The sequence below is a fragment of the Paramormyrops kingsleyae genome, chromosome 14 (genome assembly GCF_048594095.1).
Source record: "Paramormyrops kingsleyae isolate MSU_618 chromosome 14, PKINGS_0.4, whole genome shotgun sequence".
Taxonomy (NCBI): domain Eukaryota; kingdom Metazoa; phylum Chordata; class Actinopteri; order Osteoglossiformes; family Mormyridae; genus Paramormyrops; species Paramormyrops kingsleyae.
This window is the reverse complement of record NC_132810.1, coordinates 2,767,501-2,793,384: the sequence shown is the minus strand read 5'-3', so window position 1 is coordinate 2,793,384 and position 25,884 is coordinate 2,767,501. Positions and strand designations below refer to the sequence as shown.

The window sequence follows — 25,884 nt, the reverse complement described above, 5'->3', positions numbered from 1 at the left end:
TCTGTGAAACTGTCATCTATAATGCCCAGTGGCGTGCACAGACATTTTGGGGGGCAAGTGCTCCAGGGGGAAAAAAGGGCACTTTTTGCATATGTGGAAAACCTTTTCTTTTTATAATAAAAAAAACGCACAGGTTAAATGCAATTTGACTTTTATTTCAAAACATTCTCTAAAAATCAAAAATCACACCTACTAAAGACAGTCAAAGACATTAATTTCAATCTTACCAAAGTAGGACAGTAGTTGACGTTAGTTATGGAAAGGCTAATCCACAAAAACGGAGAAACGTCCATAATTCTATTATTCATAATCATGTCAAGGTTTTAGGTTTTTCTGCAGTTCCATCTCTAAAAAGTGTGATGTCTTCCCGTCACTGACTTCAGTTTGAAAACTTTGTATTTATTCACAGATTTCCGTGAGATCATCCTAAAATTTGTAACGAAAAATGGGCTCAAAAGAGCCCTCTGCCTAACGGCATGTAGCCTATAGCATAACGTGATATTTTCAATAGTGTATGCAAAAAGGTCGGAATTGATGGAGAGTGGGGTTGCCTAAATGGTTTAGGTTACATTTTAAATGTGTCGTTTTTTTGTTTATCCATATGGATGGATGGAGGGGGCAAGCTGGCAAAGTTTGTCATGTGCAGTTTCTGACAGGCTACTTCACAACAAAACAATTGCAGGTTGGTCTTAGAGGGCAAACAGAATAATTTCACTCGATTCATGGGTTACCTGACTGGTTGGGAAGGGAAAGAGCTGCCGTGTTGTCCGCCGTGGCTCCCAGTCGCTATAGTTAGCCTACTATGCCTACTCCAAGTAGTCCTATGTCATGCCGCTGCTACACGCCTCACAACAAATGAACTGCAAGCGTGTTCACGTGACACGGTGACAGTGAAAAAGCGACAGGGTTCGGGTGTCTTTGAAGAAGGGGCACAAATCAAGCCATTATTTTCACACCTTTTTAAATCGCGCAGCTTTAAAAAAAAAAATAAAAATCACGTCTTTCAAAAGGGCACTTTTTTGGACTGAGGGCAAAAGGGCAAGTGCTTCAGCACCACCTCGTCTCTATCTGTGCACGCCAGTGATAATGCCCTATAGAATCTTTTAAAATGCATTATGATGGCTTATAGGCTACTGACCATTATAATGTATTATGAAGTAGGAGTGTAACGGTAAACGTATCCGTACTCAAAATTTTCGTTACGGGTCTTTCGGTTCGGTACGCATATGTACCGAAAGAATGCAGCAAATGCAGAACCTTTGTGTGTTTGTGTGTTTCCCCCGAGCAGCATTCGGGAAGGGGCGGATGAAGCCGCGCCACTACGCATGCGCGCGTACATCATAACTAATGCTGGAAGTTGTTAATGTCAATACAGCACAGGTATTTTTATAAACGCTGCACCATAATGGATTTTTATTTTGTTATTCCTTGTATTTTTGAGGCAATATGTGTTGCACGGTTCTAATATGAAGCTGAAAGCTGCTAATGTGAATACAGTACAGTTGAGATACAGTTCATTTTCTAAATGTGTACCTTAATGGATATTTGTTTTATTTGAATTTACTTGAGAGGGTAGTTATCTTGATTTACTTTGTATATAGTATGTTTTAGTTTTTTATTAGTGGGTTGCAGCAGTATTGTCTGAGACTTTTTATTTAAGACAGCCATACTTTGTTCAGCAAACCACTATTTAATAAAGAAAAAAAGAAGCAATTTATGTTTTGTCTCTCTTTCCCCCACTTTATCGAATACGTACAGTACCAAACCATTACACCCCTATTATGAAGGTATCTATGATGCATTATGATGACTGCTTTAAGTAAGGTGTTACGTTTTATAACCACCATTAATTACTATCTCTCATATAATTTTTCAGCATATGTACCTGTTCTGTAATTACCGGAGTCACACCTTATTGCCGGTCGTTGTACGAGGGGAGCAGTTCGGTTGGAAATGTGACATTTTCAGAGGGTTTGGCAAGTCAAAGTAAGCAGCTGGGAAGTTACTGGTTTGGCTCCACCGGTCTCAGCACAGAGATCGTCCTTCGGAAAAAACAGGATCATTAGGAAAGATTAAGGTGGAGGTTGCACTCGCAAGAGTCATAGGATTGCAGTGAATATTCGGGTATTTTAAAGGTGCCCATCAATAGTCATTCATATGCTAAAACAGCATTATGTAGCTGTTTACCTTTTAGGGTAATTAACAGCGTAACGTATGTTGTGGGATAGATGTGATTCGAACAATATGCGATTCAGTTTTATATGTTTGAATTAAACAAGACTGCATGTGTTAATGACAGCAACTATAAATGATGCGGGCAAAGTGTGATAATGTTGTCAAAGTTTTATTAATGTAATCATCCTCAAACCACCTTTAATTGGAACTGCATGACTGAAAAAAGTATTTTAAAGGTTGTGTTTTAGGTCTGTGATTAGACGTACGATGAGTCATAATCTTCATAAAGTCACAAACTGGTAGTTATAAATGGCAAATTCGAGCGTATTTGCCGTTTTTTTGTTTTTTTTTTTTACTTTGTTATTCCAAGCAAGGTTCGCTGTGAAATAAAAAGTAATTATCTGTTATGGAAAATTACTGTTGCGGAGTCATGCTTCATGAAAAATACCTACAGTACATATCTTTCAGTTTCTTATAACCATTTTATAGCAATATAGATTCTGAAGAAATTCTTATATAATTACTATATACTAATAAAATTGAAAAATCACTTTCATGTTTTGTTGGACTGCCTTTTGCTTTGATCTACTGTGTGCATTCATCATGCACACACAAGCTTATAGGACATTTCTGCTTTTATTTCCTTCCTTATTTGCTTACATTTTTTTGCTGAGATCTTGTACTGAGGACAGGTGAGTTGAACACTTCCATCAAGTCCCCTTCAGCACGTCTCAAAGACTTCCAATGGGGTTAAGGTCAGCACTCTGCAGTGGCCAATGCATGTGTGAGAATGATTCCTTATACAGTACTCCCTGAAACACTCTTTGACAATTCCAGCCCGATGAATCTTGGCATTGTCGTCCTGGAATATATTTGTGCTGTCAGGAAAAATCCATTGCTGGGACAACCTGGCCGTTCAGGAGATTCAGGTACTCAGCTGATTCGCTTTATTGCGGCGTAACGTTGCTGAGCTGCAGTACTGATCCAGTCATTGGCTGTTAAGTATTTGCTTAATTGAAATTACATCTTTTTTTGGGCAGGTGTACTGAGAATATGCCGCGTGTGGCTGAGTGGGCTAAGCCTCTGTACCTGTGACAAGTTGCAGATCAGCCTCGGCAGAATTGTCACGTCTGTGGGCCCTTGAGCGAGGCCCTGAACCCCCAGCTCCATGAGCGCTGCTGCAGGCGGCTGCCCTTCGCCGCCAAGGTTGCTCTCGCCTACATATGTGTCTGTGTCTCATATAGAGCAAGATGGGGTCGGCGAGACGAGAATTTACCCCACGGTCCATCTTGGGAGCAGAACGCTTTAAAAAATAATCTGCCATCTTTTTTGACGAATGTCCAACAATATCACTCATGCTCAGGTTACATACATCACTGAATGCTGAGGCAGCAGAAGCTGGCAGGGTTCAGGTCGCATCTCTGTGGAGCGGCGTCTCGGGTCCAGCGTGTCCTTCGTGGGAGACCTCAGTGCCTTCCATGGGGTTTAGACGGTCCTCGCTCTGGGGTGCAGTTGCGGTGCTGTTCTCTCTTTCAGTAGTTTGGCTGCCCGTGTTTGAGTGGCAGGGGGCCTCTCTCGGAGACACCGTGCCCTCCCCGGCTTCCCCGTTCTCGGGTTTCCTCTCTATCGCTCCACTCCTTCGCTGCATCGCTCCTTCTTTCACCCTCCATCGCACACACACCCAGACGCATGCAGACAGTGACATGAGCTGCCAAAACCTGGCTGTATTGTCTTTCACCTGCCAGTCTGTGAGCGGTAAGGGTGTGGATTATAATTCTCCGTTTAAATTTGACAGTCGAAATTATACCAGTCAGAGTAATGATGGACATTTCAGTTACGTTTGTTGTTGTTGTTGTTTTTGCATTTGTGTTTGTCTAACCTTTATTTAATATCAGTTTTATATATTCACACACCTATATTCTCTTGTATATAATCTAAATTGAGTGTGAGAATGAAAGGTACGAGGATATGGGTGTTTAGCCAAGCTTACAGGTGCCTGTAATTTGCTCAGTGTGATTAATCATTGTTTTGTTTTGAGGTGACTTTAAGTGAATTGGTCTGTTTTTTCCCCCCTCATATTCATCTGTGTGAGCAAGCAGTAGCTTGTCATGTGACTGCAGTCACCCCAAAGAGGTACCCACAGAAAGATCCAGGTGGGGAAGTCTTAACAAAGGATTCCCATTCCACCCGACTGTTTTCTCATGGTCGGATATGATCAGGCCACGCACATGGTGGATAGGGTGAGCTGTAAGTTAAATGACAGGAAATGGCGTCTGTCCCATTTGCCACTGAAAACTCTGCTCGCTGCATCATTCCCTCAATTAAAAAACAGAGAAATCTGGGGCGTCGCCTCCTTCCTGAGTCCAGAGCTGTTTGTATCTCATTTGTCTCAAAAACATGTTCGTCTGCCTGTCACCTAAATCCTGACAAGTAAGTTAACACATAAAGAGATTTAATAATGAGCCTTTGGTGGGATACATTTCGTCTATTTAGCTGCTTATGAGATTTAAGGATCCTCATTCAGACGGAGACAGAGCAGCAGTCTTGGACTTTAAGTCACCTTGTAGGCTGTTGCCCTCTGGGCTTCAGAGGTCGTTAGCCTGAGAGACGCATGTTGCCTATAAAGTCCATCCTTGCGTCCGGTCATGTCAAGAGTTCATACGTAACATATGCCACAGCAGAGATAGCAAACCAAACAGCAGTTACCCCTCAACCTGCCTCGAATGCCCCAGGGAATCACCTAGAAGCCCCTATTTGTGTGAGTGCATGTCTGAGAGGCTGAGAGTAAACGGGAGGTGAGTTTGTGGATTTTTCTGCTTAGCGAATAAGCACCTGAACTTTAACAGCTTTCTCGGTTTCCCTCAGCTAGTCTCAAATGTTGTGCTGCTTTTTGTTAGCTTGTTTGTTTTAAGCCGGGAAACCTGATGCTGGTTGCATAACGTTTTGAGAAATTCCAGATTCTCTGAGCTATTCTTCATCTTAGTCAGCCACTGGCAGGGCCTTGCAGACTCTTTCTCATGGACCCATCAAGGTAAACTTGCGAGCACACGCAGGCCTGAAAACATTTGTTTGAACACGCTCCGGCTTATTTCCTTGTTTTATTGTGCAATAGATACACAGTTTTGAGGCGCCAGTGACTACATGCGACTGAGTAACTGGAGTGTAAGCCTCATGTAAGACATTGTTCACTTTGGCACAGCCCATAATTTGACAGCAGCCCATTTTGTGCAGACGCATTACCTGCCCTGAAGGACAGCTGATAATCACACATAATAGCAGGAATGCATGTACAGTCAGACTTTGACAGTGACTGACACCGAATGATTTTGTGCATTTTATGAAATATTGCATGAGGAAAACGACGACAATGGGGTATCGCTCAGCTGGAGCGTGTCCAGCATTGAGGAAACTGACTCATATTTGATATAATTACTGATGTCGTTCTATGATGAAGGTGTTACTGAGAGTGCACTTTTGAAGCCTCTGTGTGTATGTTCAATGAACCGATTAGTTTCGTGCTAATGTTCCATGGCAGTCGGAGGAGACCAGCCACGCCAGCCAGTGTTTTTGGAGAAAGATGACAAAGGTTATTTCCGCAAAAGGCCCATTTTCTGACCTAAACAAACTAGTTTAGTTTCTCTCCAATCCCAGTCCAGGGTCCCAGTACATTGCCTCATCGGCCTAATACCAGCCTTACCAGTGTTCTGCAAAGAAGCTATGCTGGTGACGTGAGCAATTTAATTACACTGAATCAAATAATGATAATAAGTCACAAAGAAGCAGGCTGCTGATTACATAGTTATTGCATTAGGCTGGAGGGCTTGTAACATAATAACATACTCATCAGTGTTAACCACCATGCTTTGGCTGAAGGGTTATGTAACTGTTTGGAAAGGACTTTGAAAGGGGATGTGGACACTTCTCAGTTTCCCCTTCATAAGCTGGAGCCAATCGTGTCCAAATGCCCTGACAGACAGGGAAAACTGAGCGCATTTACACTTCGGTAATGACTTCCTGGCCGAAACTCCCTCCTGACAAATAGCAGGGTGGGGAAGGGAAGCATTTTGACAACCACCAACCCCCCCCCACACCCCCGAGAACCTCAGGACAATTAGAGGCGTCTCGTCCCAGCGTGCGCAGCCCTGAGATTCGGCAGTTGTTGCTGCAAATTAGCGATGTGATAGCAAATGATCAAATAACAATCATTTATTCAATATGAAGAGGGTTTCTGAAGCTGTCTACCTTCCCAGGGCGAGTCTTTGCTCTGTACCCTTGTCTTCACTTGGAGATGGTGCCCTCTGCTCCTAAAGGCTGCAGCATTTCTCCAAAGAGACTCCCGGGATGCCGATGGTCTCCCTGTCCAAAGAGACACAAGGTGTTAACAAGTAATTAAAGATTTTAACTGCCCTACTAAAACATCATTATTGCTGTTCTCTGCCAATAATTGAGTCCATTATCACCTTTTACAGGCTCAGGTATGTTTTTACGGTGGGCTGGACTTCTTCGGCTCATTTGGAGATATCAGCTGGTCTCTCAACCAGTGAGAGAGTGGTAACCAATTGTCTATGTCAGGGTTTCTCAACCCGGTCCTCGGGGACCACCAGACGGTCCATGTTTTTGCTCTCTCCCAATTCCCTGCCAATTGGGAGAGAGCAAAAACGTGGACCGTCCGGTGGTCCCCGAGGACCGGGTTGAGAAACCTTGGTCTATGTATCTGATTATCTCTGGCACTTGTGCATTTCCCCCCTTTAATTGTGCCATGTTTGTAGTCCTGAGAAGAACATAAATGTAGTATTTGCCCATTCCTGTGCTGGACACACAGTCTTTTTTATCCCCTTAGATTCCTGCTGTTTTCACATCCAAAGAATTATGGCGACAGGCACCGATAGTTTGTTGTTCTTGTCTCTGCATTCTTTCCAGATTTACTGTCCCCTCATCTGTATCACGGTGCCGTTTAGCGTTGGTCTCTGCTCTGTGAGCCGCCTTTTGTAGCTTCCATGCTCCTGTTTGCTTCTCTGTCATCTATCCCTCCCTTTCTTGCATTGTTCCCCTCTATCACCGTCTCTTAACTCTCCACTAGGTGACAGTAACTATACAGGTCTTCCATCTATCAAATGGTGTGGCAGGACGACTGGAAAGGCTGGAAAAAAAAAAGCGGATGTATTGATAAAGGCATTTTTTCGGGAGCTGGTGTACAGCACGGTGGCTGCTGGTCCTGTGCTGGTGGCCCCTGAGTAGACTGGGAGGGTTTGGGCTCCACGGCCTCGTATCAGCATTTCAGAAGCCTGAGGACAGTGGGCAGCTGCAAGCTGATGCTGTGAGATACGGTAGCAGGCAGGTGGCTGAGGATGTGTGCTTCACTCTCACAGCACACGCCAAAAGCTCACATTTCATACATATCCTTCACACCCAGATTTTTTCCACATTTTTTGTGCTACGTTGGGTAATCAAAATGCAGTCAACTGGGAATTTCTGATCAATGCAGACTATACATTCAGAAAAACAGCTCCTCATTCCCACTATCAGATTCAGATATGAAATGGATTATGTAGGTGTCCACTCCATTGTTACAGTAAATAATCTATCCAGATTATCTTTCAGAGGTGACATTGTTATTTAAACTGCAGTAATCTATGTGCCATTAAGGTGTTTCACAAGGATTTGATTAAATCTCTCTGGAAAGTCTCTATATTTATCAATAAAAAATTATGAAGAATATGAAACATTGGCAAGAAATCTAGGACAAGCTTCTGTAGGAGAACTTAGAGGGAATATGGTACTATGAATCCACCTAGAACAGGCCATCCTCTGAAGCTCATCATGTGTTACGCGTTCACACGGCAAGCGGCGGAATTTCTGCTCCATTGTGTACAGCAAAAGCCGTGTTTTAGTTTCCTAAAATGGACAGGAACCTAAAACACTGTGGCCAGAACCAAAACACTGCTGTTCCCCACGAGCCTCCTTCAGACCTGATGCAGCTTTCGTGCGATTTTACAACAGAAAATTCCAGTATCCAAATATGCAAAGCTGACAGTGACTGACTGTAGACTCAAAGTTGTAACTGTTGCCAAAACTGCTTCAAGCAAGTAATAATTCAGAAGGGGGAACATTATGCAATCAATTTATTTGTGTGTCTTAATTATATAATTAACTTACATTTTGCTGTAGAACAATAAAACGTGGAAAACATCCAATATATATATAGCTGCTGCATAAGGCATTCTTTGTTTTCATTCATACACTGTATCTTCCTTTTTTCATTCCTTGAAGTAAAATTATGGTTTCAGAACCCTTTCCCCTCGGTATATGGTGGAATCGAGCATGCATGCTTAATCTGATATTTGGTTCCTTTTTCAAATTAAAGCAAACAAGAGCATAGAGAACCCCAGCTTCGTTCTGTCTCCATCGCATGCTAAACGCTGCTGGAACAGGCCAGAGACGTGCTGTCATTGCCCACAAAGGCACGCGAGCAGGCAGGCAGTAATAAAGAGATTCCCAAAATTAGCACCAAAATGTTACCCACTGCCACTTAAACAATGACCTTTTACAAAAGTAACATGCAATTTTAACTGTTTCGATAACTCAGTAAATGTGAATCAGGGCTTCCTGTCGTCCAGCTCTGACCTGTGCTGTGCATCATTCTTTGGAAATGTAAGTGTAAAACTTGCACACAATCTTTGCCCAGCAACTCAAGGAAGTCTTTTTCATTTTTCGATTTTATCTTTAATGAAATACAAAATTTAAAGCAGCACATTTACCTCGGGGATGGAAAATTCTGAAAAAGTATTACTGAAATACCAAATATTAAATATAGAATATAATGTCCAAAAAGGTTACATTTATACACTTTGCCAGTTTGTCTATTATTCAATTCAGTTATATGTTTAACTGGAAATATTCTTATGTATTTTTATCATATAGTTAACTCTTTTTCTTGGCTTTAAATCAAATCTCTGCAGTTTGAGTTCCAGGAAGTTTAATGTTGTCCCAAATATGCTTGTAATCCATTTAAAAATTTAAATTAATTTAGTTTTTTTAACTGCATGACTTTTTAATTCAATATCCACTGGTTTTTCATCTGGCTCCTAAATAATTAGCTTGATTAAGCTGGTGAAAATATGAATCTGGTTTTTTATTTGGAATTTGAAATATTTTAGTTGAAATCACAAAACCAAGTTGGTGAAGTAAACAATAGCATTAATTTTCCTGTTTCAAAACCGGACTGTTGTTTGGCTTAATTAAGAAATGATGTTCCTAAACATCTTGTAGTGTTATTGATTAATGCTCAGTCAATAAAATGTTTGGCCCGTGAACAACAGCTAAACAAAGGCTATTAACTTTAATAAAAACATCCGTGCTCCATAATTACCCCTTAGAAGGACATGGGCAACCTGGCACCTCTTTGTGGAACCGTAGGGCACAAGTCAGGGACACGCTGGTCTGTCACAGGCTGCACAGACAGTCACCCACAATTAAACACTATAGACAGTTTAGGGACATTAGATCACCAAACTGCATCTTTGGACTGTAGGAGGAAGCCAGATTAGCATGTGTGGAGCATGCAGTCTGTTCACACACACAGGCGTGAGGCTGTGGTCCTTGTACACGCAAATGTATTTGTTAGCATGATACTTTATATACTTCATATTCCACAAAGTATTTCATTAATTAAGGGGGCATATTTTATTAGCACAAATGCTTGTGATAGTTTTTCACAGCTTAGCCAGAAATTGAACATTTAAATTAAAAAATATATCGCATCATGTGATTTGAATTTGTGCAAGGCGTTTACCTAGTATCTCAATGGATAATTAGTTAAGAGCTGTGATTGACACACCAGCCTTCGCAGTAATGCCTCTCAACCACGCTGCTTGAGCAGATGCCCTTTAAGGACTTTATGAACTAACTATTCATGCTGGGCCCTCTGTTGCAACCACGATTTCTGCATGTTTTTGTAGAGGTGGAACAAGCTGGATACAGTATGTAAGAATATTGCATCTCTAGGCAGTACATAGAGATTCGTGGTAATTTTTTGTCTTAAAGTAACTCTCTTGTCTAGCTCTGGGCCACTCCTGTGCTCTCTGAAAGGGGAGGTGGAGAAAAATACTTTGGGGTATGAACACTTGGACAGTAGGGGGCCCTCTTTCCACTGGACTTGCACCCCCATGCAATGCTATGGACACTTACAAGAAGAGGCCACACTTCAGCTAATGTGAATGTAATGAATGTGACATCTAACACGGTGATGGCCTTTGTTAGGCTCCCTGCCAGACAGTCCACGTTTCTGCTCCCTCCCAGCTCTCTGCCAGACAGTCCACGTTTCTGCTCCCTCCCAGCTCCCTGCCATACAGTCCATGTTTCTGCTCCCTCCCAGCTCCCTGCCAGACAGTCCACGTTTTTGCTCCCTCCGAGCTCTCTGCCAGACTATTTATAATAAATAATTAGTATTAAATTCAAATATTATTATTATTGTTGTTATAAGAATAATCATAATAATAAGAATGGTGTTGTTGTTGACATTGTCAGTGGCATAGGGGAGAGTTGATATTGGGGGGGGGGGGCACAATTTAATAATTTAAATATGAAAGTCTGTGTATTACCGCGCCCCCCCCCCCCCTTGAACAACTTCTTCATTATCTATGACTCAAAGCAGTAGGGGGTAACGTCACACGCTGTTCTTTCTGGTTTCTGGCTGGTGTCTCCCGGGGTCACATTGCAGTGTCAGACTGTGTGACTGTGGCCTTCACTTGATTTGCTTGGTCTCTTTCACCTTGTGCCCGACACGGTGTGGACAGCACTTTAAAATAAAATTTGTTTGCACCCCAGTAGAGAGAATGACGCTGGCAAGAGAGCATCCGGTGAAGTATCAGTTTGGCCATGCGATTTGCATTCTTTCATCCTTCTCTTTCTTCTTTTGTACTCATCCACTCCCGTGTGGTTCGTTTTCCATTTGCATCTTGGAGACAATTCGGAGGCCCGTTCTCATCCAGTTTGACCATTTCAAAAAGCCTCTGTGGTTCCCCCAAACACCCACGGGGTTTAATACTCGGGTACAGCGGCCAACTCAGCTGAACACAAATAGAGTCAAATTGAGTCATTACTTTCTGCCGCTTGGGTTTTACGCTCTGTGACCCGTCACTTTCACTCGAACAGGAATCCGCAATTTTTACATTTATGAGGTAACGATAGCTAAGTGTCATGAGGTGGAAAGAGAGTCTGAGGAACTTTTTTTTTTTTAATGTTGACATTAGGAATTTAGAAATTTCCCTGCTTCCAAGCTCTCGTATACTGCAGATACCGCGGCCCCTGGGCCTGACCCAGCATCTCTCTGAAAACTCCAAGTACCGTGATCCAGTGGTCATGGAAATCGGGCCACACTGTGCGCCAAACCAGCTGCGGCACACAAAAAGCAGAGGATGATCCCTCTCCCGGTTTCCTGTTGTCTTATTATCCCCCTTTCGCTTCCATCGCCCCCACCTCCTCCTCCTGCCCTCCTTTCATCTGACTTGATTCATGGCTGGTGACCTGAGAACAGGGGAAGACAGCCTCTGGAAACTGACACCGGAGAAGTGATAACAGATGAGCCAGCGGTGGCAGAAGCTCGGGCAGGCTGTGGAATGCCTTCTGTTTGCCGAGCCGGCAGATAACGCCAACCCCACGGCTCCTCAATAAACTCCCCTTGTCATCAGAGACGGCGCCTGTGTTTTCCTAAACGCCCTCTGAGGTCTTTAGCGGGGGAACTAAAGGCTGTTTGGGAGTCGCTCGGACGTTGTTCTCGAGGCAGGAAGCCGGGTTTTAGGCCGGGTGATTAATCGCCGTGTCCATGTATGAGATGCCCTCTATGCGTCTCCCCCGAGCCGCTGAAACCAGGCGACGTTATGGCTGATACCACCTTATGGTCATTTTTAAAGGTTAAATATTATATCATCAGTGTCTTTAGGCTGTTATTTATCTTACCGCTTGCAAGACTTTCCAAAGAAGAATGATCTGTCTGACTTGCGTGTAACTTGACAAATTATGAGTGACAACTTGCCATTCTAATAGAAGACTTTCCTGTACTTTGCCCTATATATATATATATATAATATATATATATAATATATATATATATTATATATATATATATATATATATATATATATGCGCACATTTGTAGATGCTTGACCAGATATACAAAGTTGCCATTGCAGTTCCTAAATAATTTGCTTCAGTTAAATCTGTGTTAAAATTTTTAAGTCTTCATAGCTGGTTTGTTTACTGAATAGAGTTCTTGCCCACCTATTTATGTTGTCCCATGCATTGTTACTGTATAAAAGACTATATGATAGTATTGTAGTATTATTATTGTAGTATTATAATAGTAGTTTGATGGCTGTTCCCTGTTTCTCCAGGTGCATTTCTTCCTGGATTTACTATGGCAGGCTTTGTCATCTCAGGTTCATCTGAAAGCTGCAGATACATATTTGCGAAGCCTGCATAGTTTATTTTTGCAGTGTTTGCTGAGCCAATTACTTGGATACACAATGTTTGTGTATAGAATAGGAGAACCGCCAACCTCCCCCCCCCTCCCCCCACCAGAATTTCTCTTTTCCAAGTATGGTTCAACACACGTAATTGAATTGCTTTCCCCTAAAGTGACTCAGTTTAGAGGGTCATCCATTCCTACAGCTGGATGTTCTCGCAAAGGAGCATTTCCTAAGCACCTTAGGAGTCTGCAGACAAGCGCAGATCATCCAGGACCTGGACTAACAAAGTGCTCACCAGTCCGGTGCTCCTGCTTCAGTCCCACGTGTTCATACATGTACGCTAAAGGGACTTGGACAACACAGTTGCCAGGGACATTTCTGCAAAAAAAAAAAAAAAAACCTGTAACACTTTAATTTGAGGTCTGCTCCTTAATTATTAATGAACTGTTACTAATCATTTGATGATATATTACTAGATTGAAATATTCATTCACAAACAAATTTAGATATGTATTACAATCAATATCTTGCTCCTGGTATTTACAAAACCGCCTGTAAATCACTTGCAAATCTAAAACAACAGGCAAACATACTCAGAAATGAGTTATAATTGAGTATTTACAAGCTGTTTAGTAAAAGCTTTGTGAGGCAGAAAGAACATATCTTTGTAATACATTTCTCAATTTCATTGTAAGTGAATCTTTTAATTTACTGACATATTACCAAAGGATTAGTAGCAGTTTATTAATGGCTAATGAGCAGACGGTTAAGGCTCAGATATATCTAATTTCTAAGTATGCTTACTAATGCATTGTTTTTTTGTTGCAAGTAATTTGCAAGCTCTATATTAAAAACGTTGTGAGACGAGTAAAATATCTTTGTAACACATTTGTAACTTTGATTGTAAGTGAACATGTTTATTTACTGATATATTGCCAAATGATTAGTAACAGTTTATTAATAGTTAAGGAGTAGACCTTAATTTGAAGTATTTCCAAAAATACTTTGCAATATGCAGAGATGTGAAGATGTTTAAGTGAAGAAAACTTCCAGTTTATGATCAGGATGTCAAATTTCATTTCTGTAATCTGTAGGAAGTATTATTAATGTTCACATAAACAATAAAATTAATATATAAAGCCTTTCAGGTAATTCATGACTTTCCCAGCCATTTTGGTTTTAATCAAATCCACTATAGCTTGCCAGAGATCTCTAAGGATCAGCTTCATATAATTTTAGCACATCTGTGGGTAGCAAGGACAACAAGCCTTTTCTTATGATGAATTATATCTCATCTCAATTTGGTTTACCTGGCAAGTTATGATAAGCCTGGAATGCTGTGCGTTTATCTGTCGATGATGCTGAGAGATAATTCTTGCTCAAAAACTCAGCATTTTATTGTGTGGGATGACAAACTGGTGCAATGCACAGTCCTGCTTGTTTGTTTTTCATTCCAGCCTCCATGTCTTTTGAAAGGGGTATTCTTAGGGTGAAGGAGGTAGCAGGAGGGTTGATGTGGGTTGCACAATAGGGACTGCTTCATCTGGATGCTTCACAGGAATGGGCCATCACCAGAACTTTCTGCTTCTTCGTTGCTTAGACCTCAGCTCTGGGGTAGCGGCATGCTGAGATGCACACATGCAGAGTCTATGCTGGATATATGAAATTTGTCCTGTTGTTTTCTTTCACACTCTCTCAAACGTATCTGATTAATATGTAAAAAAATAAAAATAAACGTGATGAATGTCCTGGATTATCTCACAAAGATTACACTGGCTGGGGGGGGGGGGGGAGGTTTGCTGCATAGATGGGAAGTAACTTACTTTGTTACCAAGACAAGGGAAGTGATTGTAAAAATCACTTTTCTGCGGATGAGTCATGTTGTGGAATTAGATTTTTATCCTAAATACGTTCTACATTACGTTTATATGATGTGTATTTGAAGTTTTACCCTATGATGTTAGATTATGCTTAGCTTCTCACCAAAATTGGAACTATTTCATACCTTTAGATTTATTCTATTAATGCCTGTACATTTATACATGTATTGATGCAATAGTTTGATGTAAGCAGTATGCGTCAGTGGATAGTGAATTTGAGCAATGGCCCCTAGTTTTGCTTAGGAAGGCTGCTCTCTGCCCTGCTAACTTCTCAGCTGCTGGCTGACACCTAGGAAGGAGCGATCACAAACTGTCTCTGCTCTGTTTTTCTTTTCCACTTGGTGGGATGCATGTGCAGAGCAGCCCTCTGGCCAAAACCAACCCTGATTGTTAATCTGATTGTCCTGATTTATGACATTTCCTTGAAATGTTAGCCAGTAGAAAATATGGAATGCTCACTTCATGTAATGTGGCTAAACGCTCCACATCTTGGAAACCACCATTTATACATGACAGTTGAAATCCTCTCATTTAAAGTCAATGGATTTGAAAATCATTTTTTTGTTATTGTCTGTTTCATCTTGTTATAGTCCAATGCAATTTTGCTCTGTGTGACAATAATACCAGTATCCATTCTCAGTGTCTTTTTTGTTCATTATCTGTCAACAAAAGCGCTGCCTTTTGTTGACTTATATAGTTGGCCCCGTGTTTAAAAGCATAGCAATGTTGTGTGACAGATCCTGTCAGACCTACTGCGATACTGAAAGAAGCACATTATTAAATAATGGAATGATCCAGTTTTCTGTTTGTGCAAGCACAACAACTCAGGAAACTCAAACTTGTGACAAGTCAGACCAGACCAATCCATCAATCATTTTTTATAGTTCCACACACTATGCCATTATTTGCTGGAAAAATAATTCAACTGAGGCTGAAGGAGAGGGTTAAATGACAGGGAGGGAAACAGTTAGTCTTGTGACTTTTATTCCTAAAAAAAAATGGGGATGACCTCATGATTATCTCCTGTCAACTGTGTTGACATCATAATTCACTGAAGTTGATTTAGGTGCAGGTTTTAAGAGTGTAATAAAGTACAGTTTCTGTTCAGATATTTTATACGTATTGACCGGGGACCCAGCTGCCATGGAATGCTCGTGGATGCCAGTATCCCTGTGGGGACAATGACAAAAACCATCCCCTCTAAAAAAGTACTGTAATCAGTGGCAGTTTCTTAAAGGCAACAGGTGAAGCAGAATATCGCCAAAAATGAGAGAAAAGAAAAAAAAAACATAGCATTGATATCACATAAAATATCATTCTAATCCCATTGTATAATCACAATGACCATTTCCATATTAAACCAAAAAAGTGTCTGTTAGAAAAATATCTGGAAAAGTATTGTGCAAAATAGCACCACCCTTAGGTTGATGAAGGGAACTTCGGTGAAGCAAAACTTATAAGCGAATGGATTTAAATGTATTTCGTATGACCTTCGATTTAAATCTTGATCATTACGGAATATGACGTATGACGTAGCCCACCCAGTGAAACACGCCTCACCCAGTCTTCCCAATTAAGCTCGCTCTTGCATATTCTCAACATAAGGTCGACTGACACACGTTTAACCCTTCAGAACATGAACCCAGTCACCAGCCCAGATATGTCCACTTGTTTGCTTATATTCCTTGTTGATTGTAGTTGTATATATATCTGTTTATATACCTCTGAGCCAAAACATTATATCACCGCTCAGCATCACTTACTAAGCATCAGCTCACCAGGTTAATTAAAGGCTCGTGATACAGGATAAATAGGGATACATTGTATTAACTACAGTTTGTATATTGTATCATATACTTAAATATACATATATACAGTTTATAGTAATGACTAATGTATGATCATTCCTGAAATTATACCTCACAAAAAATATTACATTAATATTGTTCTATAACTGTCCTAAATTATATCAGCGGTACTCAACTGTCAGACTCTGGACTGAAACCGAATGTAATCCTCACCGCTCATCCGCAATGCCTTCCCCTCCCACCCCCTGCAAATTTTGTGCACACCCCCAGCACCTCCCCTGACATATTTTTACAACTCGACCACTGTTTGAACCTGCGTGTCTGGCGTGTGAAGGAGCTCACACAAAATGAAAGAAAGTCTCCCGGACTTCCAGCCGCGGCTGCAGACTGTAGCTTCTCAGAAGGTAAAGTGCTCAAAATGTTCTTCTGAACCCCGGATGCCGGAGCATAAGGAACAGGGAGGTGTTTACACACCAGTATTTAATTTGGCTTAAAAGCCCCCTCCCCCCCAAAAAAAAGTAGACCTTAGCATTTAAATTATTAAGTTGCATTCCCACCAATATCAAGCTCTTTCCTACATCCTTGACTATACGGATATTTAAAAATGCAGTTACAGATGTCATTTCTAAGGAAAATGCATTTTTGATTACACAACATAAACTTGCATAACATAAAACTGACTTGCAATCAACACACCTTATTGGCTTTGCAGCAGAGAGGGAAAGTCCCGGTGGCAGGAGGCCAACTGCAATCAACCTGCTATTAAACGGTAGTGTGTGCTGACAAGTGGCTCTCTGTGATGATGCAGAAGTATGGGAGATCCTCCTCGTCAAGTCACCTAATCAAGTGAACACAAGTGTGGGCTGGCGTGTGGCTGTAGCCCTCTGTCAGGACACCCTGCGGTACGTTTTATGTCTTGCGCATCAGCTCATTTACATTATCAGCAAATGTATTCCTAGTGCAGTTACAGAGTCTGCTGCTTAGTGATCGGCTGTTCAATCTAATATGAGCCTGTGCAAGCAGTAGGGTGACCACTGGCATGACCTCCAGACAGGAGGACTAAAGGTGGTTTATATTATACACAAACTACGGAAGCCGAGGACGGTACAGCTATCGAGATAATTGTCCAGTTATCTCAAGAGAAAATGTATTTGCAAGCAGGGCTGTCCCTGGCTTCTGTGATATGTGTTTGTGGGTGTTTCACGTTTTTTGTGTGATCGGGGATTGAAGAGAGTAGAGCTAGATGACAGAGATTCAGGTAGGGGGGAGGGGAGGAGGAGGACAAGGCGGTAAAATGGGGTAAACAGAGGACACCCATCAGCAGTCTGGACAGTGGACTGGATAAGCGGGCGGTCCAGATGAAATCCGGACGTGTGGTCACCCTATCAACCAGTGTACATAAATCGGTTACTTCTCTAAATCCTCGCCTGAGTGGGACTTAAGATAATTCAACTGCTATAACATCGAATTCTCACGTTCACGGTTGCTCTCTCCAGACTGCATTGTCTTAATTCCTAAATCTCCTGATGGGTCCCATTTCTAGTGATGAATTCAACAGAAAAAAAAATATTCTAAAGGCTGTAATAAAATTCAGGAAATAGAAAACACCTGGCTCAGTAAAAACTGCCCCTTCCTCTCCACAGTGTCTCTCTGCATCGGCAGTGTCGTTATTCACAATAATGGGCATTTTAGGCTGGATGTTATAAAATGGGATGTTTCCTGAAGCAGCTGAAGTTGAGTACTTTGCTCAAGGTCATATACTGCTAATAACTAAGTTCAATCCAATATGTGTTCGGTGTCTATGATGCCATTTATGTCACAAATATTCGGTATTGTTTTCTAGACTCCTGTACTTCAGAGACAGAGTTGGCGGTCCACTTCCCTATGGAGTTGTGGAGTGATTTACAAAGTGTCTATGTAGTAGTTGTCTGTACATTTTGTGTGTGAGAAGTTGAGTACACAGAAATGGACTGGCAGCAACACTGCTGTTTAGCTGACTAAGGGAGATCATTCACACATTTCATCTGGTTCCTCTGCGTTTAACTTCCCCCTTATCAGCCTCCTGGTGTCTGCTGTTACCCCAGCTGCCCGAACAAAAACAGGCACACAATCAGCTTCTCATTTGAACTGCACCATTTGTGTTTTCATATCCTTTTTGCACTTCTGTTTGAGGGGTTTTGTACCTCCGAGGTTCCTCCATAGAAATCTTTGACTGCCTTGTCATTCCCTTCCTGGTGTTTCCAAAGGCTGATTTGCAAGGCTGACCTTCGTAATACTCGTTAATGCACATATGGGGGGTGGTTCCTCTCTCTCACCCGCTTAATAATGACGCATTCAGAAAAGACAAGTTCCAAATTCTCCATTGCATGTTTGAGGATTATGAACAAATATCACTATAAAAGACCACAATGGTTTAGTGTCTAAAAAAACACATTTCAAATTTTTTAATCACATTGGTCGGTTAGTTTACAAGTTCTAACAAGAATGCGGCTCCACTTAACTTGACCAAATGACTTATTTGAAAAATGTAATTTGGTCAAAAATCTGTTTGCCAACCCCCCCCCCCCCCCCCCCTTCCCAAACGTTGCTGATCAGGTCTCCCCTCCAGTGAGCCTGAACTTAGCACGAGCTCGTAGGAGATATCATTTGTTAGAGCCTAATTGAGGACATCTGGTCCTTTCCTCCGTGGCGCACCATTGATCTGGAACCAGCTGCAGTGTCATCATGGACAAAGATTCTATGCAGTCCCAGGGAAGACCAGGTTTACTAGAACTTGGGGCCAGGTAGGGGAGGGGATGATGCCCTAGAAAGAGTGTAGAATCCTGGAAGATGTGTGCAGCTCAGCAGTCCTTGTCGTGAACACTTCACATACTCTTAATATTGCAACACTGTCAACAATGGAGGGGTTAGGGTTAGGGTTAGGGTTAGGGTTAGGGGTAAAAGACATACACAAGTTACTCATCTATGCATAAGTGTTACAGTTTAACAATGAATGTCCTACCGTTTCTGCGAGTGCCAAGTGAGGTGATCCTTTTCAGCCTTGGTTCTGCAAGTCATCGAATCTGGAGTCACATTTTACATCCAGACACGAAACCACTCCAACTAATTACTTTTAGCCGAACAGTAGTTTCAGATGGTTCAGGAATGTGGTCATCCTGATTTTTTCAGGTGCACGAACCATGCACATTCATATAAGTGTCATATGAGTCATTTGAGCCGGTTACTGAGATCGGGGGGAGTAGAGAATTTGGCAGGTAGGCTAAAGTCATCATTTTTGGATAAGACATTTGTTTAGGCGTTGGTTGTATGGCTTCTCCTCGTCATATTTGCAAGAACAGATCATCTTCAATATAGGATTTCAAGTATGCACTTTATTTTCGAAACCCACTCATCTATGACCAGACTGTTAAATACTGACCGCACCTGAATGAATCACCAGTTCCTGTTTGTGTTGCATGTTTGCAGATCTTTGCTGTCTGATTGTGGTAGTGACTTGTTATCCTTGATTCATGCACATTAGGCTTTGCTTAGCAATGCTTTTTACGTGGGTAGTTTAATTCCCGCATTTTAATACTTGCATATTACTCTGGTTTTTCCTTTTCCTTTATAAGTCTTTTATGTACAGTATACAGTAACTGAAATTTTGCCTACTTATAGAGCAGTAACCGAAGCAGTTAGATTATTTCCCTCAAACGTACAGATACAGTACCTCAGTAGAGATCTGTCACCCTTCAGTCCCATTCTTTAAACACTGCTCCACCTGCTGACTGTCTAGAGGATTGCAATGGAGTGCTGATGCAGATCCCTCAAGTTTGGGTGAAGCTACCCCAGATGTCGGAGCAAAGCGGGGGGTAGGGCGTGGCCTGCGGCGAGTTTATTTTGGCAATAAAGGATAGGTGGCAGCTTCTGGTGCATGATGGGATGCTTCTTTAAACTATCGGTTTTCTTTCGGTGGCTAAGATGCTGCTCTCCTTTTATAAAAAGGCCCCTTCGGATGCTTTCCAAGTGCATGCATCTTCCAGGCAAAGTAGTGTGGATGATTTGTCCAGCGTAATGCTTTGCTGTTCTTGTTGCTGCCGTACAGCAAAGGATAGGGATATGAAGTATGTTGTGATTAATTCCAAAGAAAGTAGATGGCAGCAATGATTAATTAATCTCTGCTCTACAAATGTTATTGTGGCTGAACTCCGACCACGAGAAACGGAAAATAGATGGGCCCCAAGATGTCATTTTTTAACAAATGATGCTTGTGTTTGGTTCACAAGACAGGAGCATGTGTTTCTCTTGGGAATGGGCCAAATCTCCCAGTCTGCATGAATTTATCAGCCTTCACCTGCTATGGGGATCTGCTAGTATATCTCCCCTCCCTCTGTATAGGCACTTGGTATTTGGCAATACAGGCAGAACGTACTGTAGGAGCCGAGATTAGTTTCCTTACATTACTAGTACTTGCCACTGGTACCAGCACCTGAGTGATGTTATCAGATACCAGGATGTATTTTCTCTTTCCCCCATCTCTGCACCAGGACAAACTTGGGACTAAATGTTCAATAACTCATTTATCTCTCTTACTGGGAAACCGTAGTGACATGAGCACCTCAGCTGAAGTCTCTATCCATTATCCATTTACTAGGAAACAATGAATCGTCACTGTTTTCTTCTGCAGAAGTGCAGGTTGTGCGTTAAACTTAACTTGTGGATTTTGTGCTGATGTGATGTCATTGTAGTAGACCTTGTAGTGCTGAGCTCTGCACTTGAATGTCAAACCTGGTTGTAGCTCAATCTCAAAGTTCATCAGAGAGGTAATTTCTTTTGTACTCCAGTTTGCAGTAGCGGGCACTGCACCAATCTCAGATTTACTCTCCTATGACGATTGATTACAGTCTTTTTTTTTTCTTTATTTTTCTTCATCAAAGTAAATATCCAGGATATGCACCAGTGAGCCAGAGGCTTGGTCAAAGTGAAACATGTATTGAAAATGGAGAAACTTAAAAAGAAATTGTAAGAACAGCTGAGTATACAAGAGGAATCTTTTGGAAGTTATTAAAGTAAATTGCAGTGAGAATGTTAAAAGAGAAATCCTTTGCCAAATAGGGCTAATTTTGGTTTTGTAATTGATAAAACAGTCACTCTTAGGGTTGTTTTCCTTACAATGAGATGACGTCCATATTTTTCCTATATATTTTGTATAGGAAAAATGTTATTGTCATTTTGTTATCATCTAACCTGCACTTAATTGTTTTCTAGCCCCAAGGCTCATGGGAAGGCAGCACAGTTACACAAAGGATTTTTTTGTCTTAATTTAACAAGTTGGAACCAGAAACATAATCTGTGAGCATTCATAATGAAATCAATAAAACATTTGAGTTCATAGTCTTCCAATACAAATCAGAAATGTTGCAACTCCAATGCCACGTAAAACCTCTTTGCAGGAAGTGCATGTGATTAATCATTTTGTAGTGAGTGAGATGCTCCAAGCACGGAATAAAACGGTATATTTTTGCTTGGAATTCTCCTTCAAGTTGAAAAACTTGAGTCAGCCAATGTAACCTTCAGGTGCTGAGGACGTTCCCAACCTGGCTTGAGGGCTGCCCATCATGGGGGAGCGTTTATAGAAAACTTGAAATGGAGTTACTTTCAGAACTTAAGCATTAGAATGTGTAGCACTACTCATTACAATCACCCAAACTGTAAGCTAAACTATTCAAGCCTCAGATTCTGTTTCTGATCTAATGACTAGCATTTTTAAAAACCAAACTCTTCTTTTTTGGGAGGTTACTGCTTTCATGTACAGTTAGAGGAGTTCCCTCCGTCCATTCACCTGTCCACTATTCTGCTGGTCAGGCTAACGGGGGGGTTTGGGGCCCGGGGCCCGGGGCCCATACCAACACATCACAGAGCATATGGCTGTCGTCTGTGCTACAGTAAACTGTGAAGCTTGGCAGAATTAACCCCAGGCTTGAGTACATGCCTGTGAGGCTGGACACACACACACACACACACACACATGGTGGGCAGACATCTGTGGAGTTCATGTACATTGTACATCTTGATTTTATATGTTAAGAAATATTTGTGGATTTCGGCCTGCCAGAGAGACACAAAGTTGTGTCAAAACAAGCTGTAGGGTAATCTGACAGTGGTTATGTGCTGTGGTGATATTTGGATATATCTCTTAAGAGACCTCTGGTTTTCCTCATTTTTCTTGCTTTTGAACTTCCAAGCTTTGCTTGCACATGCGTAAAGGTGGAAGCGGCACCTCTTTTGGTGAGGTAAACTATGTGTCCAGGTTGGTCAGCTGTAAAGAGATGTCCAAACGGATTTAAGGCTCATGACTCAGAATGTAAGCTGATCCAGATCTTTGGCCGTGTATATCACATCGAGTCCTTTGGCACACAAGTTTCTTTTAAAAACCTCTGAATTATTTTGCAGCGTAATAGGTTTTTGTTGTATTTTTTTCATTGTTGTGGGACTTTTTTCTGCACTGTGCAAAATATCACAAGTTTTTTGTGCAACGGTGGAATGTAAGTGAATGAATGACAGTGGAAGTCTTTCCTCATTTTGCTCCTGTGGTGTTTTATTTTCCAGGTCTGGTGGAGATTTGCCTCATGCACCCGCTGGACGTGGTAAAGACTAGGTAAGATCTTAATGGCTGCACTGTTCCACCCTGATGGAATGGCTTCCACTTCCCTAAATGCCCTTACTCCTCCCATAGTCTGTAATGAATCCTCTCAAACAGACAGCGGCTAGATAATCGGGGCGGTCTTTCTCTCTCCTGCCTCCACTCCCCAATGTCTTTTTACAGTCCCAAATCACAGGAGAACCTGCTGTACAAAACTGTTTGTACAAAAAGAAAAGCAGATAGGTTTTTATATATATATTAATAATTGCAGTGAAGTCCTTGTGTTTAAATTGAGTGTTTTGTGACCACATTGCATACAGATAATGATTTCTGTCTTTGACTATATATATTACTAAGTCACTAAATTAATGGACCTTATGTATTTAATTAAATTCTTCTTACTGAAATATAATGAATATGTTATGTAGTATCCTGTAACCCTGTTCATTGTAAGTAGGTGGACAGATGGATGAATATGTTATTACAAATATCAGCGTTGCATGGTAAGGTTGTAGACCTGAATTACAGTGGCCACATGATGACTGAATACTGTGTATTGTTAAATTCCATTTTTCAGGGCGGACAGCAGCTCTACCCTATGCCTCCTACACTAATTATTGGTTTGCCCAACTTGTTGTTGGCCTTGGCAATTCTACCCCAGACTTGTCTTCTTTCACTTTGTCTGGTTAATTGTTGTTCACTTAATTAATCACATAACATTGCATGTAATGTGTGTGTCCAACTATGAAGCTTGTAGGATGATTATCCTGCAGATCAGTCAGTACGTTTTATGCAAAAAAGATTTCCCAGTCCTATGTACACAGAACGAAGAGGAAACATGAAAGGAAAAGCTATTTAAGCAGATATTCTCTCCAATTTTTTTCATAGTCCTACAGGCCGTTATTTCCAAGGCTATACTTGGGAGTTCGAACCTGTCAGGTGTGCTCTTAGGACAATGCCAGACCTGCAGAATGCTGCAGGAACTAGACACTTCTGCTTTTCAGCAAAAGGGGGGCGGTGTGTCTGAATATTATAGAAATGTAACGGTATACATATTCGTACCGAAAATTTTCTTTCGGTTCGGTACGCATATGTACTGAACGAATGCAGCAAATGCGGAAAATGTGTGTGTTTGTGCGTTTCCCCCGAGCAGCATTCGGGAAGGGGCGGATGAAGCCGCGCCACTACGCATGCGCGCGTACATCATAACTGACGCTGGAAGTTTTTAATTTCAATACAAGTACAGCACAGGTATTTTTATAAATGCTGCACCATAATGGATATTCATTATGCTATGCTTTGTATTTTTTGAGACAATATTTGTGTTGACCAATTCAAATATGAAGCTGAAAGCTGCTAACGTGAATACTACGGAGCCCCTTAGATGTCACGGAAGAAAAAAAATATTAAATCGAAACGCTCCATGACCCTGTGTCCATGAATGATCAATTGGGTAGCAATACAAAATTCGCGGGCACGAATTACTAAATCGATGGTACGATTCACTAAATCGAGCGCCCAAATTAGTAATTCGAGGGAACGAAATAATATTTTTTTCTACCGTAACACCTAAGGGGCTCCGTAGAATACAGTACAGATCAGGTACAGTTAATTTTCTGAATGTGCACCATAATGGATATATATTGTATTATTTACCTGAGAGAATATTTATTTTGATTTAAGTAAGTTTTCGTTTTTATTAGTAGGTTGCAGCAGTTTCGACAGAGACTTTTCATTTAAGAAAAAGTCATACTTTGTTCAGCAAACCACCCTTTAATACAGAAAAAAGAAGAACGTTTTTTGTTTCTATTATGTCCGCCGTACCGAAACGTACCGAACCATAACTGCGTAGCAAACCGTGATTTTTGTGTACCGTTACACCCCTACTGAATATGTTCCAGCCCACAGAAACTACATATAACATGAGATGTTTTTCACAGTGGTTATGGATGTTTCTGGAATGCCTGCCATTAAACCCCGCAACTCATATTTTCCCCCCTTTTTCAGCAATCCTTCCTGTTCTGTGCGCCGCATGGTACACCCGAATGCCAAAAAAAAAACGAAACCATTTTGTGGAAAATGAAATGCACCATTTACCCATTCTTCCCCCTCTGCGTTTAAGTCGTACATTCTTTATGTTTTGCAAATTATTCAATTTGCTTCCGACCTTGTTATTTAATTTAACTCCGACCCTTTCTTCATAGCTTGTGGTTGTCAAAGGAATATGAAGCTGAAATCAAAGCTTCTGAGAACGATTGTTTTTTTCCCCCCGTAATCCTGCCCGCAGCCTCTCCTCCTGCTCCCTCTCTGCATTGCAGTGGCCCAGCGAGGAAAATGATTAAGTCCTTTACACTCCACCCCATTCATCTGCAGTTAACAGATCATGGCCGCTACTAAAGCTTTACGGTCTCTGGCGAGCCATGCCAAGACCTTTGGCTCGACTCCAGAGCGACCCCCCCCCCTCATAAATCCCCCCCTTTGTCAATAAATCCTGCTGCTTGTCTGTCATTTACAGCAGTAGTTTCTTGGTAAATAAACTTCTAGGCGTGCCTTTTAAAGTGCGCCAGTGGTGCTTTGAAGGGGCAGGCACCAAATAGGGGAGGAGGGTGGTAGTGGGGTGGGGAGGTGAACCTCAGGATAATGGGGTGGGGGGGGGGGCATCTGTGGGTATCAGATACCCCAGAGTCGTGCAACAAGATTTGTGACCCACGGCAGAAAGTATGGGGTTTATTACAGGTGAAATCTGTGTGCCGTCTCTCTTCGTACGAGGTCGGGGTTAAAAGTGCACTTTCTATTTTCTTTGTAATGCCCCTAAAAGAGCGATAAAACAACCCCTTAAAACACGGCTGTGTTTATGTGTCACAGGCGGGTGTTTTTCTTCTGCTCTCACTAAATGGATGACAATAGGCTCGATGACACGCTTGACGCTAAAC

General features: G+C 41.6%; 1 protein-coding gene across 5 annotated transcripts in view; it reads left to right on the top strand.

The window, feature by feature from the left end:
• Positions 1-25,884, top strand: part of slc25a21 (solute carrier family 25 member 21) — a 117,070-nt gene that overhangs the window by 40,365 nt on the left and 50,821 nt on the right. For 3 of the 5 annotated variants that reach the window (XM_023827449.2, XM_023827450.2, XM_023827448.2), the window contains exon 3: positions 22,918-22,966. In XM_023827449.2, coding sequence (XP_023683217.1) covers positions 22,918-22,966 — 49 coding nt within the window. Of the gene's footprint in view, positions 1-16,641; positions 16,734-17,041; positions 17,232-22,917; positions 22,967-25,884 lie in introns of those variants that run through there. The other 2 variants (XM_072699060.1, XM_072699061.1) reach the window with 2 other exon arrangements.